The sequence below is a fragment of the Sinohyriopsis cumingii genome, chromosome 17, assembly GCF_028554795.1.
Source record: "Sinohyriopsis cumingii isolate HCF-2022 chromosome 17, ASM2855479v2, whole genome shotgun sequence".
NCBI classification, from domain to species: domain Eukaryota; kingdom Metazoa; phylum Mollusca; class Bivalvia; order Unionida; family Unionidae; genus Sinohyriopsis; species Sinohyriopsis cumingii.
The window spans coordinates 27,284,814-27,301,923 of record NC_142977.1 but is presented as its reverse complement, the minus strand read 5'-3'; the positions used below and the strand labels follow the sequence as shown (position 1 = coordinate 27,301,923).

The 17,110-nt window shown below is 35.0% G+C and overlaps 1 protein-coding gene across 1 annotated transcript; it reads right to left on the bottom strand.

The window, feature by feature from the left end:
* Positions 1–7,750: 7,750 nt before the first annotated feature.
* On the bottom strand, positions 7,751–9,130 carry LOC149778300 (ankyrin repeat domain-containing protein 61-like). Its single transcript, XM_089938318.1, has one exon. It carries the CDS (start codon positions 9,128–9,130, stop codon positions 7,751–7,753), a length of 1,380 nt encoding a protein of 459 aa, XP_089794444.1.
* Positions 9,131–17,110: the final 7,980 nt, after the last annotated feature.

The window sequence follows — 17,110 nt, the reverse complement described above, 5'->3', positions numbered from 1 at the left end:
TCAAATAATAATCATTTTCTGTATAAGCATGTTTACTGTTATAAATAGACATTGACTGCAAACCAGATTCGAGCCACCTAATTGGCTGCCAATCCAAATATTAACTTTATTGTCTTGCTTGAGTGACTTACGACCAAGAGCTATTTGGTCATGGTCACGAAGTACAAAAGATTATATTTTAAGTGGGAACTGAATTGATCAAGTTTCGAATATGACAGTACTACATATTATCGCCACAGATGACTTGATTTCAAAAAGAGTAAATATGTCAACCATGGGATATAAATATCGCCACTGGTTAGGAGGTCAAATGGCAAGATGGAAGTGGCCAGTTTCTTATATTTTTTAAGGGGGAAAAAATTGTGTAATGTGTATATGGACTGACAATAGACATTTAAACAGATATTTTGGAGATGATGGATCCAAACTTCAAAGGTCAGGTCACAGGTCAATTATTGTTTAGTTAGTAACATGGTTTACATGTTTGTTTGTTTCTGTTGTTTGTTTTTTCTTTTAATGTTTTTTGTTGGTTTTTTTTAAAATTCTTTGTACTTTTCTTTTGGTTTTTAGGGGAAGATTTGATAAAATTTGTATGGAAAGGCTCTGTCTTTTATTTTGCAATCTTATCTTGTTATTTGATTTGTAAAATATTAGCAGATTAATGGAGTGGGTCAAGGTCAAAGTTTTTTTTTCTTTATGTGTTTAAACGACATCGTTCCAGGCAAGACGAACGTATATGGATTTCGACAAAATATACCCCATATCCCCTCTCTTTCTGGACCGTTACCTTGTGATCGTAACCCAGAATCCTTTCAAAAATGCACGTGTTCTCCAGCTGTCAGCAGGGTATCAAAGTATTCGACACTACATCAAGGTTCAAGACCGAATTACTCACTATTTACAAACATATTTGTACATAAAGCATAAAACCTACAAAAGGATATAATACATGCGGAAAAAATCATCGGAAACACATGTGTTTGTAGTCCTTTTCTTACTTGGTACAGTTCTAATCGTCAATTCCATCTGTTAGCTATTTCGTAAGAGGAGGGAAATTGTCCGTTTGGCAAGAAATATTATCCATTTTTACCAATTCACTCACAGCAAATTCTGTTACATTTCCATTTGGAGGCCAGACAACAAAATCAAGAAAAATTCCAGTTTGAGACCATATTACCATCTACATGCCAAGTTTCCGTTAAAGACCAAAGTGGTTTTTTATATTTCATTTAGACTAACTTTGTATTCTCTCTCTCTCTCTCTCTCTCTCATTTGGGCGTAGGATCAATTATATCCAACTCATAGCTTCGATGCACTTTTAATTTGGCGTTCAACGGAGTCAATTTGCATTTTTACAAACAGACTAAGAAAAACTTGTTTTCCAAGACACTGACTAATGAAGAATCAACTCTGCCTCTTAAAAGCATTAACACTGGAACGCAGTCTTTACTTATATATTTATCAAGCAAATAAAAAGGACAGCCATTTAACACTGAATAGTTTTGTTAACAAACGTTCTTACCAGTGAACTGGTAAAAACTGAAAATAGATCTTGCAAGACAAACATAGTTTCATTCCTTTTATGAAATACAGTCAGATGACAGTCCGTGCTTGGGCTGGCACATTTGTAACAAGGTTTCGACAAACATATTTTCACGCCTCATAGTGAGTAAACCAAGATGAAGGTCAGTAGTATGGCTTGCAAATTTGTAACAAATTTCAAAACCAAATCGTTCACACGCCAAATCTTAAGCGTATATATATATATATATATATATATATATATATATATATATATATATATAGTATGTACGCTGTATCAGTGATATACCACGAGCTGTATAAATTTTTCATTAAAAGGAAACGAGGCTTGCCCGAGTTTCCTTTTAATTAAAAATGTATACAACGAGTGGTATATGATTAATACAGCGTACATACTATACATATATTTTATTTATACCACATCAAAGTTTTCATTTTATATGGGAGATAAAACTGACGGCCACAAACTGCACTTTAGGGGAGTGAAGTCTTCACAACCCCTTGCATATATGTACGCTCAAAAAAGAAATTCTGTAGTGATTCATAATTTCCTGTACAGTTCATTCATATTAATTCCTGTATGTTTCCATTAGTAATATTAAATGAAATGAAAACACAAGGCTGATAGTTAACAGTCAAAATATTTTTTATGATATGCATACAAACATTGAACTTGCAGCGTTCGTTGTCATGAAGAGTAAGTAACACGGCGGCCATTTGCATCTATAGCAACAGTCCGATTCGAGCCAAAAACATGAAAACAATGAAGAACAATAGGTAATTAAACAATTTAACCATGACCACATTTCATTGATATCGTTTATGTCAATATTTCGCTATTCCTACTGACTGCCAGTGTCACTTTCAATAATTCTTCTGCGTTTCCGCTGTGTGGGCGCTGTTGGAAGAAGTTGACCCAGTTAGGGATCTCGTTCATGTTTTCCGTTGGGTTCATAACAAACATATTTTGTATGGTGATGTTTGATCCGTAGAATGGGTTGCTGATAAACTGATTCTGGTGAATATTACACGTTTGGGAACTTGATATACTACAGTCTGTTGCTGTGCAGTTGGAAATTTCTTTGTTGTGGGGGTGGGGGTTGACAGCATCATTACTTGGGTGGCCGGTGTTGCTCAGGTAAATGGAGTATGTCTGTTGTTGTTTTTCACTAACGTTTGAGTAGATGTTTATAGACTGTATGTTTTTGTGGCCTGAAATTTGCATGATATCAGTTGGGGGAATGTTTTTGTCTCTTAACTTCTGAATTAAGTACTTTCGGCTACTTTTGTTTGTTAATTTCTTTCTTTCTGTAATATTTGCCTTTTCTTTCATTTTTTTCATGATGCATCCAAGTTTGTTAATTCCAACGACTTATTTCCTAAACCATTTTGGGTTTGTCGCTGAGACTGGCATAGTGTTGGGAGCAATATAGAAAGGATCTTCACGTTGACAAAAGTCTGCTGGTCTTAGCTCAGCATACCGTTTGTAGATAGCAAGTGGATCTCTCTCTTTGTTGTTTTTGTTTTTATACATCTTAGGATTAATATCCCTAATGTCCTTGACATTGTCTCCTGTTCTTGTTTTTGTCTGCCTTTCATTGAGTTCAAGATACTCGAGGCCATTCACATCTTTCTTTAGGGAAACATACCCCCATTTCAGATTGTAATGTTCAGTCACTCCCCTCAAACCAAAATGCACAGAGTTGTTAAACCACAATGTGTTAACAGTGGCTTCAGGTGTTTCCATCCCCATTAGTTTTTTACTATGCAAGGCATTTATTTCTTCGTCTGTGATCGGTTGACTCCAATTGGGTTTATTTCCTTTTGTTTTAGATTTTAAATCTTATTGCGTAGCCAGAAGAGCTTCCCTTGTTAATGCAAAATTTGCGTCTGTTCCTCTCATGATTGTACTTGCATATTTCTAGATATTAAAGTGGCGATCAATGGAGCTGATGATGCTTCTTAAGCTGTTCGGTTCAAACTCAGATCCATCTTTTCTCCTAACACTGAGTATAAAACCAGCCAGGTGCTGATCCAATTCAGATGGGTGTATCTTGTGTAAATTTCTGAATTCCTTTTTTACTGCAAGAATTCTGTCACTAGCCTTACATCAAAAAGTGTCTTTTTTTAAAAGTGTTTGCATTCTGCTTACTTTCTATAAATTTCAGTATATCATCAGGCTCATGGTGTACAAATCTGTCTTCCCTAACACAACGATCATTTTCATTTACAAATGTCTCAGCCATGTCTCTATCAAACTCTCCAATTAACTCACAGTTTAGTAGATTAAATGTTGCTTCATCATCTTGCTCTTTATCTGATGTCATTGTTTTCTTTTTCCACAGAGTTGCAGTGTTTGATTTTTGCCAGAGTGAGACAATGGAAACAGCAGTATTGACAGAGATGACAGCAGACGACACCGGGTTGAACTCAATAATATTTATTTCCTGGATTGAGTATGGTTGTTTTTTTTTTTTGTGTATAAAAATGTTAGTTTCTATATAAAAAATAATTTACAAGAAAATCATTTTCTTGTTATTTTTCCTTTTTAAATGTAATATTCCAAGAAATTCATATCCATGTTTAGAGAGTATAATAGCTATAAAAACATGTTCATTATGCGTATTCATACGCCATGGGCAAATCACAATTTGATATACAAATACTATTGGTATATCAAGTTGCCTTATACCAACACTTCAAAGGCCATGTTATTTTTAATATATATATATATATATATATATATATATATATAGATAGATTGATATATCTTTGGAAGTTACTGCCCCTTACGGGTCAGGCATTCGCAGTTTCTCTGTCAATCCTACAGACCATACGTCGAATATATGCTGATAACAATCCGAACATCCTCGACCTTTACGGTCAAGAAAGACACCGTCACTATTGAGAACTATATTCTGAACTACTTTCATAAGCGTGGAGCAATGTGGCAACCGAAGGAGAAAACGTTCCAATCAGGATAGTCTCAGCCTTTGCTATCGTTGCATATATGGTTCACTCCGCCAGAGGCGAAGTACCAAATACATCAAATTCATACTACCACTTAAGAGGTTATTTCATGATCTGACGGAAATGGCTGAGCGACGTTCCGATATTGCCGATAGCTGCTGACATTCGGAACACCTCTGTTATTACTAAACAAGGGTTGACGAAGGAAGTTGCTAATGCATCAAACTATTGTTGTGGAGTTCATTACAACTCAGCTTAGTTATTTCACATAATGTCATGATTATCCATCATTACCACTAGACATAATATCGCGGTGGGCGATGCATGTGATCAGTGTTAAATTTAACTCTAAAATTGCATTTGTCAGTGTTCCGCACACTTTAATCACGTGACGACATGACGTTATAACGTGCTTATGAGGTCATAGGGATATCAAATTGAAGACTTATCAGTATTTTAGTATTTTATGACAGAGATATGTCTATGCATGAAAATGTATTTTTTTACCAGATTGTATAGCCGCTTAGAAATTTAAGTGAGCTATTCTTTGGCACAAGTCAAAATCTTTACTTTCTTTCCACAATGAAGAAAAATAACACGTCTCCATAAATTGATGAATGTAAATTTGACTGGACATTAAATTAGTTTAAATGCAAAAGTATAACTGGCTGATAGTAAGACTGTCAAATTTGTCATCTAAAGTGAAATAAACCTAATCTTGATAGCCTAAAATTGGACTTGTTTTGTAAATTTACTCTCTGTAACAAACACTATATTTTTGAGAATATAAAGGCAAGACAGACATAATCTGTTACATTTCAAGACAGACCCATCATGTTACACCGATACCTTTACCTTTTTTGACATCATATATTGTCCCTGTATGTTTCAACGTGGCGGTCTAATGTTAAATTTACGTTTGGGTCTAGGATACGCGAACCCTGTTTAACACTGGATTCCCGTTGAGCCTAAATTGTTATCCTATATACTACTGACGTTGATTGTGTACCGAGCGCTGCCTCATTCCAAGTTTCACACATAACCATAATCGGAAAAGATGGCTGGATGCTCCTTAGAAACATCTCAGCACCGCTCACGGATAAAAATACTGGTTCTCTTATGGAAACTAATGTCAGTTTAGCGTTACTGTGTATAATGCTGCCTAAACAAACGTGTGCCATGACAGAAACATTACCAAGGCCATACAGTGTAACAGGAGCAATGGAGTACTAATGAAATAAAACATGCAAAGAAGTGTAGAAATAGCTCAAAGCTACGACGGGTTGGACTTCGGCTTATTTACTCGCAGTCTTGGGCCGCATTTGAGAATTGTGAGAACCAATCTTATGTTTTAAGATGATCATTTCGTAACATATGTTCATGATCGTAGCACAATGTAATTTCCATTGTGTGTGTTCATGTGTGTGTGTTTTTTTTTCTTTAGGACAGAAATGTTTTTCATTTGATCAGAGACATATTTTATATGTATTTCTTTCCTTATTGGACCTCCGTACAATGTGGGAGCTGAAAAATGCTATTTTTCGTCATGCCCATTTACCTTTTTGAAAGCAAATTTCTTCATGTTAGTACAAATCTGCTTTAAAAATAGTAACCAGTGCATGGTGTAAATACGTATACCGAAGCTTTAAAAAAATTAACACACACACATGCACATATACACATACACGCGCACACAAACTCTTTCTGAAGCTGTTCTACTTTATCTATGGCTCTTTGTTAAAATAAATTGTATGTTCGGAAAGAGAGAGAAAGAGGGTGGTAGACTTCTAACGATGCACACGTGCAGTGTGGTCTCAACTGGTACATGATATAAGAGTTGCAATTTAAGGACAGGAGAATGGACAAAGTCATTCGTATATACCCTGGCTTTTACGATGCAGAAATGCACAAAGATGAGAAAACACTTGTCAAAAGTGATGCTGATGTCGCCGTCTTACTTTTTCTGTAAGCGTATCGACTTCAACATAGGCTTTACTGCCTGTGAATTTGACACGATTTCAACTGTTCTAGATAGAATCAAATCACGATTGAAAATTGATCCTCTGACAGAAAGAGTGAGAATTTGTTCTCATTTGTTTTCTATGCATTTTTATTTCCAAAATGGGACATTTGAAAAGTTGCTTGTCCTGAACACTTTTCTACTTGTCGCGTTTTATTATTTCATATTCGCTACATTTTCCAGTAGAGAGTATGATTCATACTTCAAGGGTATTCATAATTCAAGGGTCGCGGGTTTGATGTCCACCCAAGCCAGCCCGAGTCAGCTGCCTCGGCGTGTATTTGGAAAATTTATTTAGCTCCCATTTCCTATGTTTTTTTTATATAGCAAATAATATATTTGAAATGTTAAAAGAAACACAAATAAAAACTAAACAATCATTTTGTTTTAAAAGAAAATGTTGTCAAGAGCAACATATGTAATTTATGTGGATAACTACCGGTTTGTATTTTTAAATAATAGGTACCCGATGATCTACCGTAATTTAGGCTCGGCAGGTTCTAATCTAACCAGATGTATCACCTTTGATTGTGATTATATGATATAAAATCAATTTGATTTTTAATTTCCCTCTGGCTATAGAAGAAACAAGGTCGGCCTCTACATAAACTTAAAATGTTTCATTAAAAAAGCACAATATCCTGATTAGGCAACAGCTCACGTTTCTCAGGACATTTGACTCTTTAGAAAACTCCAACATTCATTAGATAATATTTGTTCAGACAGCAGAGTAAACTTGAATCTGTGTCAAATTTGAATAGAGGGATTATACATGGAGATTTTTTTAGTATTACGTTTTTCGAGCAAAACACTGCAACATTTTACCGATTTGGTGTTCTTTATTGCGTTCCAATCATTCTTTCCATCCAACGTCTGTCTTTCGTCGATTTTCGGAAAAGTCAAATTTAAGTGCTTATTATATACCCAGATCCTGACTGCACAATATTAATAACACGCCTAATTGTTTTGAAATCCTGATCCGGAAGAGGACGGTTGCAGAAAAGACGTTGCTTAAATTTTGTGAAAAAAATTGCAACTTTTAATTTTTGGACAAATTTCAATTGTCCGGTACAAAGCTCTTGCCAACAGCCACTTGTTTGACAGAAAAATGTGCTGGTCCCTGGTCCTATGATAGCCAGTTTGTACGCCCATGGAGAGAAACGTGTTATTAATGGTTAAACAGAACTTGAAACTTTTTGAAACACCAGTATATTTTATTTAAGGATTGTGACGATACAAAACCTTTTTCAGACGACACAACCATTCAGACCTTGCGTTCCACTTGTAGTTCAAGATAAGAGATTTTATCATCAGAGGGCAGTTCAGGTTTACAATTTGTTCTGAGTACGGCTTATTAATTTCCAGAAACCGCCGGATTTGCTGGAGACACAGGGATGACAAGGATGGTGCATTGCAAGACAAATCGATCAAAGTATCAGCAAGAGAGTTGTATATGCCATTTGCCCGTAAACCGCAAGGAATATCTCTCTCTTTATCGTATACGGACGGGTAAACGGATTCAGCCAAAAGGTGCACTGCACTGAGGATTCCGGTGGTGCTATTTTTGTTGAAAAGAATGTAAAGGGGACTGCGGCCCTTACGATTCTTAGCATCAGGGTCAGCCCCTTCATCAAGGAGTACGGCCACTTTCAGTGTTTGCCCAAACATCACTGCAAAATGTAATGGTGTAAGCCCCTCGTTGTCCCTTGTATTTACATATGATCCGCTTCTAATCAGTGCTATTAGAACATTGACATCCAACCTGTTAGACAAAGCCGCGTAGTGGAGGCCAATTCTTCCATAGTTGTCCCTAGTGTCGAGCTTGGCTTGGATTTGAAGGAGATAATAAATGCAGTCCGGTTTAGACAGTTTGCAAGCTAGTATCAGCGGTGTTTGTCCCTCCGAATTTGTTTTTTCCACATCGCCTCCGCAGTTGACCAAAAACTGAAGAGCAGCAACGATGTTGTACTTTGCACACACATGTAACATGGTTTGGTGACTATCATTAATGACCATGGAAGGGTCAATTTTGTAATCGAGGAAGTGACCCATGCAAGCTCTGGTACGTTCATGTTGCTTTTGCACGTGGTTCCTGAAATAAAGCTCAGCAGTATCACCAAGTGAAGTTCCTTCATGCCCAAAGTTATCCAACTCTTCCAGACCAAACTGCAATCTCGGCCAACAAAGGAGAAGAAATGTGAACGGGTAACGTCCAAATTTATCCCTTTGATAAGGATTGGCTCCGTACTGAAGTAGTAAATCCACCATTTCTGGTCTTCTGTACATGCAAGCAAGATGCAGCGGCGGCATGCGGAGTTTCCAGTTTATCTTGTGCTTGGATCCGTTCGATTGACTCGTGCACCAGTTGAAGAAGTCGTCGACATTATCTATTTTCCGCAAAATTCGTTTGAATTGATTAACATTGTTGTTAATAATGGCACTGTGGAACATTCGCAAATCTTTTTCGTCATAGTTTCCTTTGAAATTCCGAGGTGATGCTTCTAGTTTATCGACAAACAGATCTGCTTTGTTCTCAAAGTCATGAGCTTTTTCTTCCTCAGCAGTTATTTTGCTGCAGATACTTGAATAAGAACCCATACCAGTTTAAAATTCCTTATTCAAGTATCACAAGAAGAATAGGCTTGAAATATTTGCTTGGATGTGACGGCACGGCCATTTTGGATCAGGGCAGTTCAGTATTGTTTCTTACGTCATGGAAACACAGTGACGTCAGATCGAATACTTAGTCTTTTTACACATCGCGTCGTTGTGTCTTCAATGTATCCATTCCCTTTGCATTTGATCCCACGGACAATGATGACGATAGTGATTATTATGAATGGTCATTTATTTTTAGATCAGGAGTGACTCATTCCATTTTTTTATGTGCCTTGTACTTTGGTAAATTTTTGAAATTCTTGTACTTTATCGCAATTTACAAATTGTTGTGTAATTTAAGTTATTCTTGCATTGATAACATTCCAAATTAGTATTGATTTGGTGGCATTCTAATTAGAAGCGGTAAATGTATCTTGCCTAGAACTCGCCATTTACTGAATGAGATGAAACGTGTTGTTTCATCTTTAAAAAATTTTATTCAGCAAATAAATAAAAATTATACTCATTTTATCCTTATTCAAATATTCTTTGATTGAAATGCATTGTTTACAATTTGGCGTTCGTCTGCTACATAGTCTCGCAAAATGGCCGATTACGATGATTTTTCACTGCAATTTTCTGCGGATTTTTTTTTTTTAACAATTAGATGACAAGAGTTAAAAGAAATAATAGCAGCGATTGAAGCAGATGAAAATGGATTTGACTGTAATGTAATGGATGCTACAAACGCTGAAAATGAAACAGAACAACAATATAGGATTATGTGTGTTGAAACCATCGGTAGCCATTGTCTAAGATGTAAAGTATGAAGTTTCTGAATAAACGTAACTGTGACAGTAGTCAATATGTTCGTACGATTCTATACAGTTTATGTATTATGGGGCGATGTGAAGCGGCGAATGAAAGGAAGGTACGCGCTACTTAAATTGGGAAGCATTATTGATAGAATAAGTTGATTTGACGAAGAAAGGAAGAAATTGGAATTATAAGGATTAAATGATCATGGTTGGGTATTTATCGATGTGTAAATTCGATAAATACCCAACTTTGATCATTTAATCCTATAATAAATACAATACTTTTGTACAGCTAAAATTACAAATTTAACTTACCGTATATACTCGCGTATAAGATGATTTCAACTTGAAAATGAACAGACCAAGATCTTTCGTCGCATAATGCGCCAAAAGATCTGGATCTATGTAAATTGTTAGAAATAATCAGTAAAATAAATGATGCATACTCTAATCTTCCATCACATCATGCAACGGCAGATTTGGTAACTGGATTCGACTTTTAAGCAAAATATCTGGTAATATGGAGAAAAAAGACCTTACTGAATTGACCAATCGCCAGAGCAGAGAGAGCCATGCCAAAACATATTTTCATAAATCCCACATGAAATACTGTAGACAAATGCAGACTTAATGATGACTGAAATTTGTATAAAACATGAAGTTACTTTCATCTTGGCGACGAATTGAATTTCAAAAAAGTTTCAGTTGACGTGTGATCCCGTGGTGTTTCAGCGTTGAACACAAAAGGCCAGAAGGTTAGATTCCCAGTATCAAATTAGTGTTGATCGGCAAATTAGCGTTGATCGGCAAATTAGTGTTGATTGGCCGCCTTGGTATGCTCTCCAGGAAGGCACATTATTTCCCTCAGCTACGCTTAACCTTCAAGGTGTTGTATGAAGTACAAAGCCAAACGAAACCAAGCGATGATTACGTAATACCATCATTTTTACCGCAGATTGTAGTTGTCTTTTTATCTAAAAGTCTGATTGACATTTGGCATTTAAATTATTTTATTGTTGGCCATATCTCAATAAATCCTTGAAAAAAAATATCAGTATTCTTCTGTCATTCGACTGTTTAAAAATAAAAGCCCCCTAGTAAGTTATTGACTTTTGATCCATTCTGTTTTAAAACATTTCATGAAATTCCCAAGATTTTCAGTGATTTTATGAAACCTCTAAGCGAATCAGGAATTACATTAATTTATTAGAAGTTTTAGCAATTTAACGAAATATATTTCAACGTGCTCACCCCGGTTTAATTTAATTGGGACCTTGAATTGCTTGCAATATTATAATGTACTGGTAGTATGTAGAAAGTCGTCTGATAACAGACGAAATCCCTGTAGAAATAATGGCTTCTTATACTAGCTACTTATATGTGAGGAAATTATTTATCTTAGTATATAAACAACATACAATCTGAATGAGAAAAGTAGAGGATTTATTTTAGTCTTAAAATGTCAATAAACAAATCAATATAATAGACTTCACATATTCTCTTCCTTGTCAATAAATAAATATAACATAATGTACATATAATTATAACCAACAGTCTCAACAATTTGTATTAAATAATAATATTGATCAAATTGAACTTACTATAATAATTTTAATATGTTCATAGGGATAACATTAAAATCCCAATACAAACGGATTCAAATAAATAGAATTAACAGGCGAAACGGGTGACCATTTCTTTTACGATAAAAATACAAAGTCATACAAATGTACTGAAATAGCATTATGGAGGCCCTATATCCCTACTTAAGAGTACCCAACGCTTTATCTTTGGCTTTGATTTTCCTTAGTACAGAAATTTACTATTAATTTTTATATAGCAGAAATGAATGTATATTTTCTAATATGATAATTTCCAGTTAATTTCTAGTAAGATAGTGATAACATTCTCTATCACTTTTAGAAGCCGATTATACATTATTTATTGCATATGCATACGAACCCGACGCCGGTTTAAGTGAAACTGACCGGTGTGCACGACACCCATATTTATAACCTTCGGTTGTACTACACAGTGTAACACTCCGCCAAAATAGTACAAATTGCTAACAAGTATTTAAGACTCAGTAAATATTAAATATCCTTAAAATATTGAGATTCAAAACAAATATTGAATGCTAATTATATCAGTACACTCTTAATTACAAAATTATGATCAAACACTAAAATATTTGTCACACATATAAACAGTAAACATTGGCCTCCAAACAAGATTTTGGTGCGGGAAAATTAGAACATGCATAATATAAATGATATAGAACATTCTTTGGCAAAACATCTTACTTAACATAATCTCGAACTACCCATCTGGACATGAAACTAATATATTTGGTATTCATGTACAATTCGTAACACTACCCCAACAACATGTTCATGCACCATGAAGTTTACACATTAAAAAATTACAACACGAGATTTCTAGATTTGAAAATTTCCATTATCTCTGATAACCATTATTAAACAAGAAATGTTTCCTTTAAACAAAATGTTAAAACAAATATTCTTTATTCTACACTAGTAGTGGAAAATTTATACAAAAAAGAACATGTTACTTCCTACTGCAAAAATAAAAACTTTATTTCTTATAAAAAAAACTAGTAGATTTGTATTCATGTACATTTCGTAACAATATGGTTCCACAATCTAACTGCAACAACTATTAACAGAAGAATATAGCAGTCAACTCCTCAAAATTAATTTTGAAAAACAAAAACCATCACCAACAAATCGTTAAATTTAAAGAACAAAAAATTATCCCTTAAAAAACACCAAAAGAAACAAAAAAAAAAAAAAAAACACAGAATAAGTATGAAACCTGAAATTATAAGCCCTGTATTGAAGCAACAAATTTTGTCCAGGATGTGGTGGTGATGTGTGATTTCCCCCACCCCTTATGGTTTTTGGTTATTGTTATCAAAGAGATGATCGACCACGGTGTCATTATGGGGATCGAGTAAACACTAAAATAAAATATGAAATTAAGGGAGGGAATAACAAAGATCTGAGCAGAGATATAGAATAGAACAACACGAGTCCCCTTATCTTGACTATAACAATTTAATCAATTATATAAACAAAATGAAATCGAACATAACATTCGAATGATTCACTTTCGCTCAGAAATAGAGTACACAATTTTATGCTAAATTCAATTAGCCGTACTGTTATACTGATGGAACATACGTCATCATATGATCAAACTGAGAATGCCGGTACGTCAGTCAAATACGTAACAGTAGTAAAATTCCTAGGAATGTTCTTTGACAACCACCTCACATGGAAACAGCACATTGAACAACTCACCCAGAATTGTAACAAAGATCTCAATTTACTCAGGAACATCACAGGGACTGACTGGGATCCAACCAGGAAACCCTCCTCACGATATATAAAAGCCTAATTAGATCAAAACTGGATTACGGTTGCCAAGCATATAACTCGGCTAAGCAGCCTGTACTACAAGAACTTGACACTATTTAGAGAAAAGCCTTGCTATTATGCACAGGAACACTCCCCTCAACATCATTAGAAGAACTACAAACACTAACAGGAGAACTACCCTTAAAATTACGTAGGCAAGAACTGCTCCTCCGATACTCCATTCGATTAGATACCCACCCAGACAACCATCCCACCAAAATAGCTATAAATAAGTGTAAAGTTGTCTTCAAACCCAAAATCATACCTATCACACCAAGTGGCAAAGTAATCCTTGAACTAAGAGAAAAGATACCTCTACTAAAAAAACAGGTAACAAACAATACAGACCAGAACAAATCACCATGGTTACAAAAACCACCAAGGATTAACATTGAAGCTACCAAATTAGGCAATAAAGAAGGACAAGAAAACTTACTAAAACCTGTACTGGTAAACGAAATCAACCAAAAATACCCGGACTATGTTAAAATATATACCGATGGATCAAAAACAAACAACCCACCAAGAACAGCAGCAGCAATAGTCATCCCTGAATTCAATATACAAACGGGATCCAGATTACCTGACTATTGCTCCATTTACACCACTGAATTCTGGGCTATACTTGAATCACTACAATGGATCAAAGACAACCAAATACCTAAAGCAGTCATTATAAGCGATTCCCTAAGCGTTATCAAATCGATCCAAAATCGCAATACACACTCTAGGGAACAATTCCTCGACAGAGCATGCCAATTAATCGACGATATCACCACAGCACATCAATTAGTCGAGCTCATGTGGATACCGTCGTACATTGGAATCTCTGACAACGAAACAGCAGACAAAGTTGCAAAAAGCAAACTAGGAGATCAAAAGTCTATCAAGCTTAACTATAGCTCTACAGAAGCAATAAGCTACGCACAAACATATATAGACCAAACATGGCAAGATTTTTGGAACTCCTCCACAAAAGGGAAAAATCACCATGAAACCCAAAAAAACGTAGATAGGAACATACAGCTACCTAAGGGTACCTATTTAGAACAGAAAACCATAAACAGGATAATAACTGGAAAACCTAAACTAGCAAGCAGTTTTGGAAGGTTTATAGGACCCAAACCAGCAAACATTAACTGCTTTAACTGCCACACCACCGAAGATCTACACCACGTATTCAATATATGCCCAAAATATCAACTCGCTCGGAAAATATTTATCAAAAACCAAAAAGAGATTGGATTACCACACACATACCCAGAGTTACTTATGGACTGTAATAAAAATAAACAATCAGCATATAAAAATATAAATCAATTCATAGACTCAGCAGGACTTAGGAACAAAATATAATTACTATCCCCACAAAACCAAAAGACCCAGTAACTAGCTAAATAAATGTAGAAGCCACCACATAAAAAACTCATAACATATCATTCAATTTTATAAAAGTATTAATAAATAATTCACTTACGAAGCACCTATAAAAAACTAAGGAAACCGCAAAATCGGATGCCCTAGATGTCCTTAACGAACCGAGTAATCAGCTAGGATTCCTGTCCTAGATGTCCTTAACGAACCGTGTAATCGGCTAGGACTCCGGTCTCTTGCTAAATAAAGTATAAATAACATTCAATCTCTAAAACATCAATTAATAAATAACTTAAAGAGGTAATATCTAAAAACTTATAAATAACATAACGTAGGAAACACACCCTAAACACCTCGACTAGTAATACCATAATAATCTTGAAAATCTCTTTTCGAGCCTAAACACGTAACATGAGAAAATTCTTGTCAGAAGAAATGCATTAAATCTTACACTACTTGATTTCTAATACATACAAAACAACTAAATCCGAACTCATTCATATAACGAAATATAATATGATATTCTAACAAGAATTTAATCATATAAATGCAAGATTATTTCTGATCCCAAAGAAAAGTTGCAGTATGAATTTTAAAAGAATAAATTCAATAATTAATTAAAAACTTGCATCAACGAACATACATTGTGTGCAATCGGGACAATACCTATGTGCTTTCCCGAGCCCTCGCTTGCTTATCTTCAGAAAATTCCCTCTGTCTCTTCTCTGGTACCGGTTCTCATAAATTTTGAGACCACTTTTCCCTTGAACGATGTGTTAATGAGAAAAATTACTTTCTAATTTTCCTCGGAGTCCCTCAGTCTTTCCTCCTCGACAGAAAAACTTGAATATTCTAATATCGCGAGGGAGATTATTTTAAACCACTAATTCTGCCTGGGAACACACACACACATACATACACACACAGACACACACACAGACACACACACACACATACATTCGTGTTATCACTCCAGTAGAAACCAGAATAATCTCAAGCCTTTATTAATAACTTTTCTGGGAAATATCAATTTATGATACCTGTTTCAAATGACCCACGACTTCCTAAAAATTGTCGTGGCTTGTCTCAAACTGTTGTCATTTAACACTATTGACCTTGCGTTAACATTGCATTCTTATCTGGCTCGAGCTGTTATCCAGGCAAGTGCTAATCAAAATTCAAGTCATGCCTCAAGTAGAACAGATTCCATCCGTCGTAGTCAATACTTTATGGCGAGTCTACCCCATACGTCAAACTTAATGTGTACGTGTTACGCTGACCACGACATAATGCACGGTGACATTATTCTATAGAAACTATTCTACAAACGTTTGCAACATTACATATTGTGATCACATTGTCACCCTCTCAAGATAAAGAAATAATAAATAAATGTCAACTTTTTCTAATGTTCTGTCACTGAACTTTGGTTACTTTGTAAAACCAATACGAACTATACCTCATTAAAAGAATCACAATGAAGATAAAGCATCGGCTAAGCATGAAATGAATATTAGACAATACCAACTTGTTAAACGTACTTAAAAGCAGACGCAAGGAATACCAACTTTCAATGTGTTAACTTCATAAGCAAATACAAAGTTGGAATATAACTTATATCTTGGGTATTCATGAATAACTTCAACTGATCTTTCATCCATTAAAGGTGTTGCTTCAGTTTCAATGTTAAATTGTCAGTTATCATTATTCTTATTAACATTAATATTATCGTTAGTAACAGTAATAATAGTAGTAGTAACAGAAGGAGTGGTATTTATTTATTTGTTTTTTTAAAGAGCAGTTTTAAGTGTACCTCTTTTAGCTAGTAGTTACTGGCAAGTTTATACTAGCTTCTTTCGCAGGGGTGTATAGGAACGGTTTTTAAAATAAACACAGAGTAAAAGACGTGTACAAAGTGTTACAAAGCAATATATTTATTTGGAAATTCGTACAGGAAACGTACACCGTTTATACTCGCGTACTGCCTGAGCTACAGTGAATTTAGCTGTTCATTGAAAGAAGTGGGTTATTTTTTTAGATGTAAAATGTATATGACTGAAACTAAATAATTCTAAACCATTTTGACTTCTTGGCATAGCATTGTTGGCATATGAAGTCTATGATATCTACATTCACGTGTTTTATTAGAAAATCTCGCACCATTTAGTACAGTTATCTTTTCGTACTACAATTTTGTTTTTGTTTTCCTTCAAGTCCAGAAACAACCCCATGTAATTAACCACCATAAAGAACTATATTCGGAACTTCTTTAGTTCACTTATCTCAATACAGTGGTGGTAAAGAGACAAAGTCACTGTTGGAAATTGTCGGCCTTTTCATTTGAATCG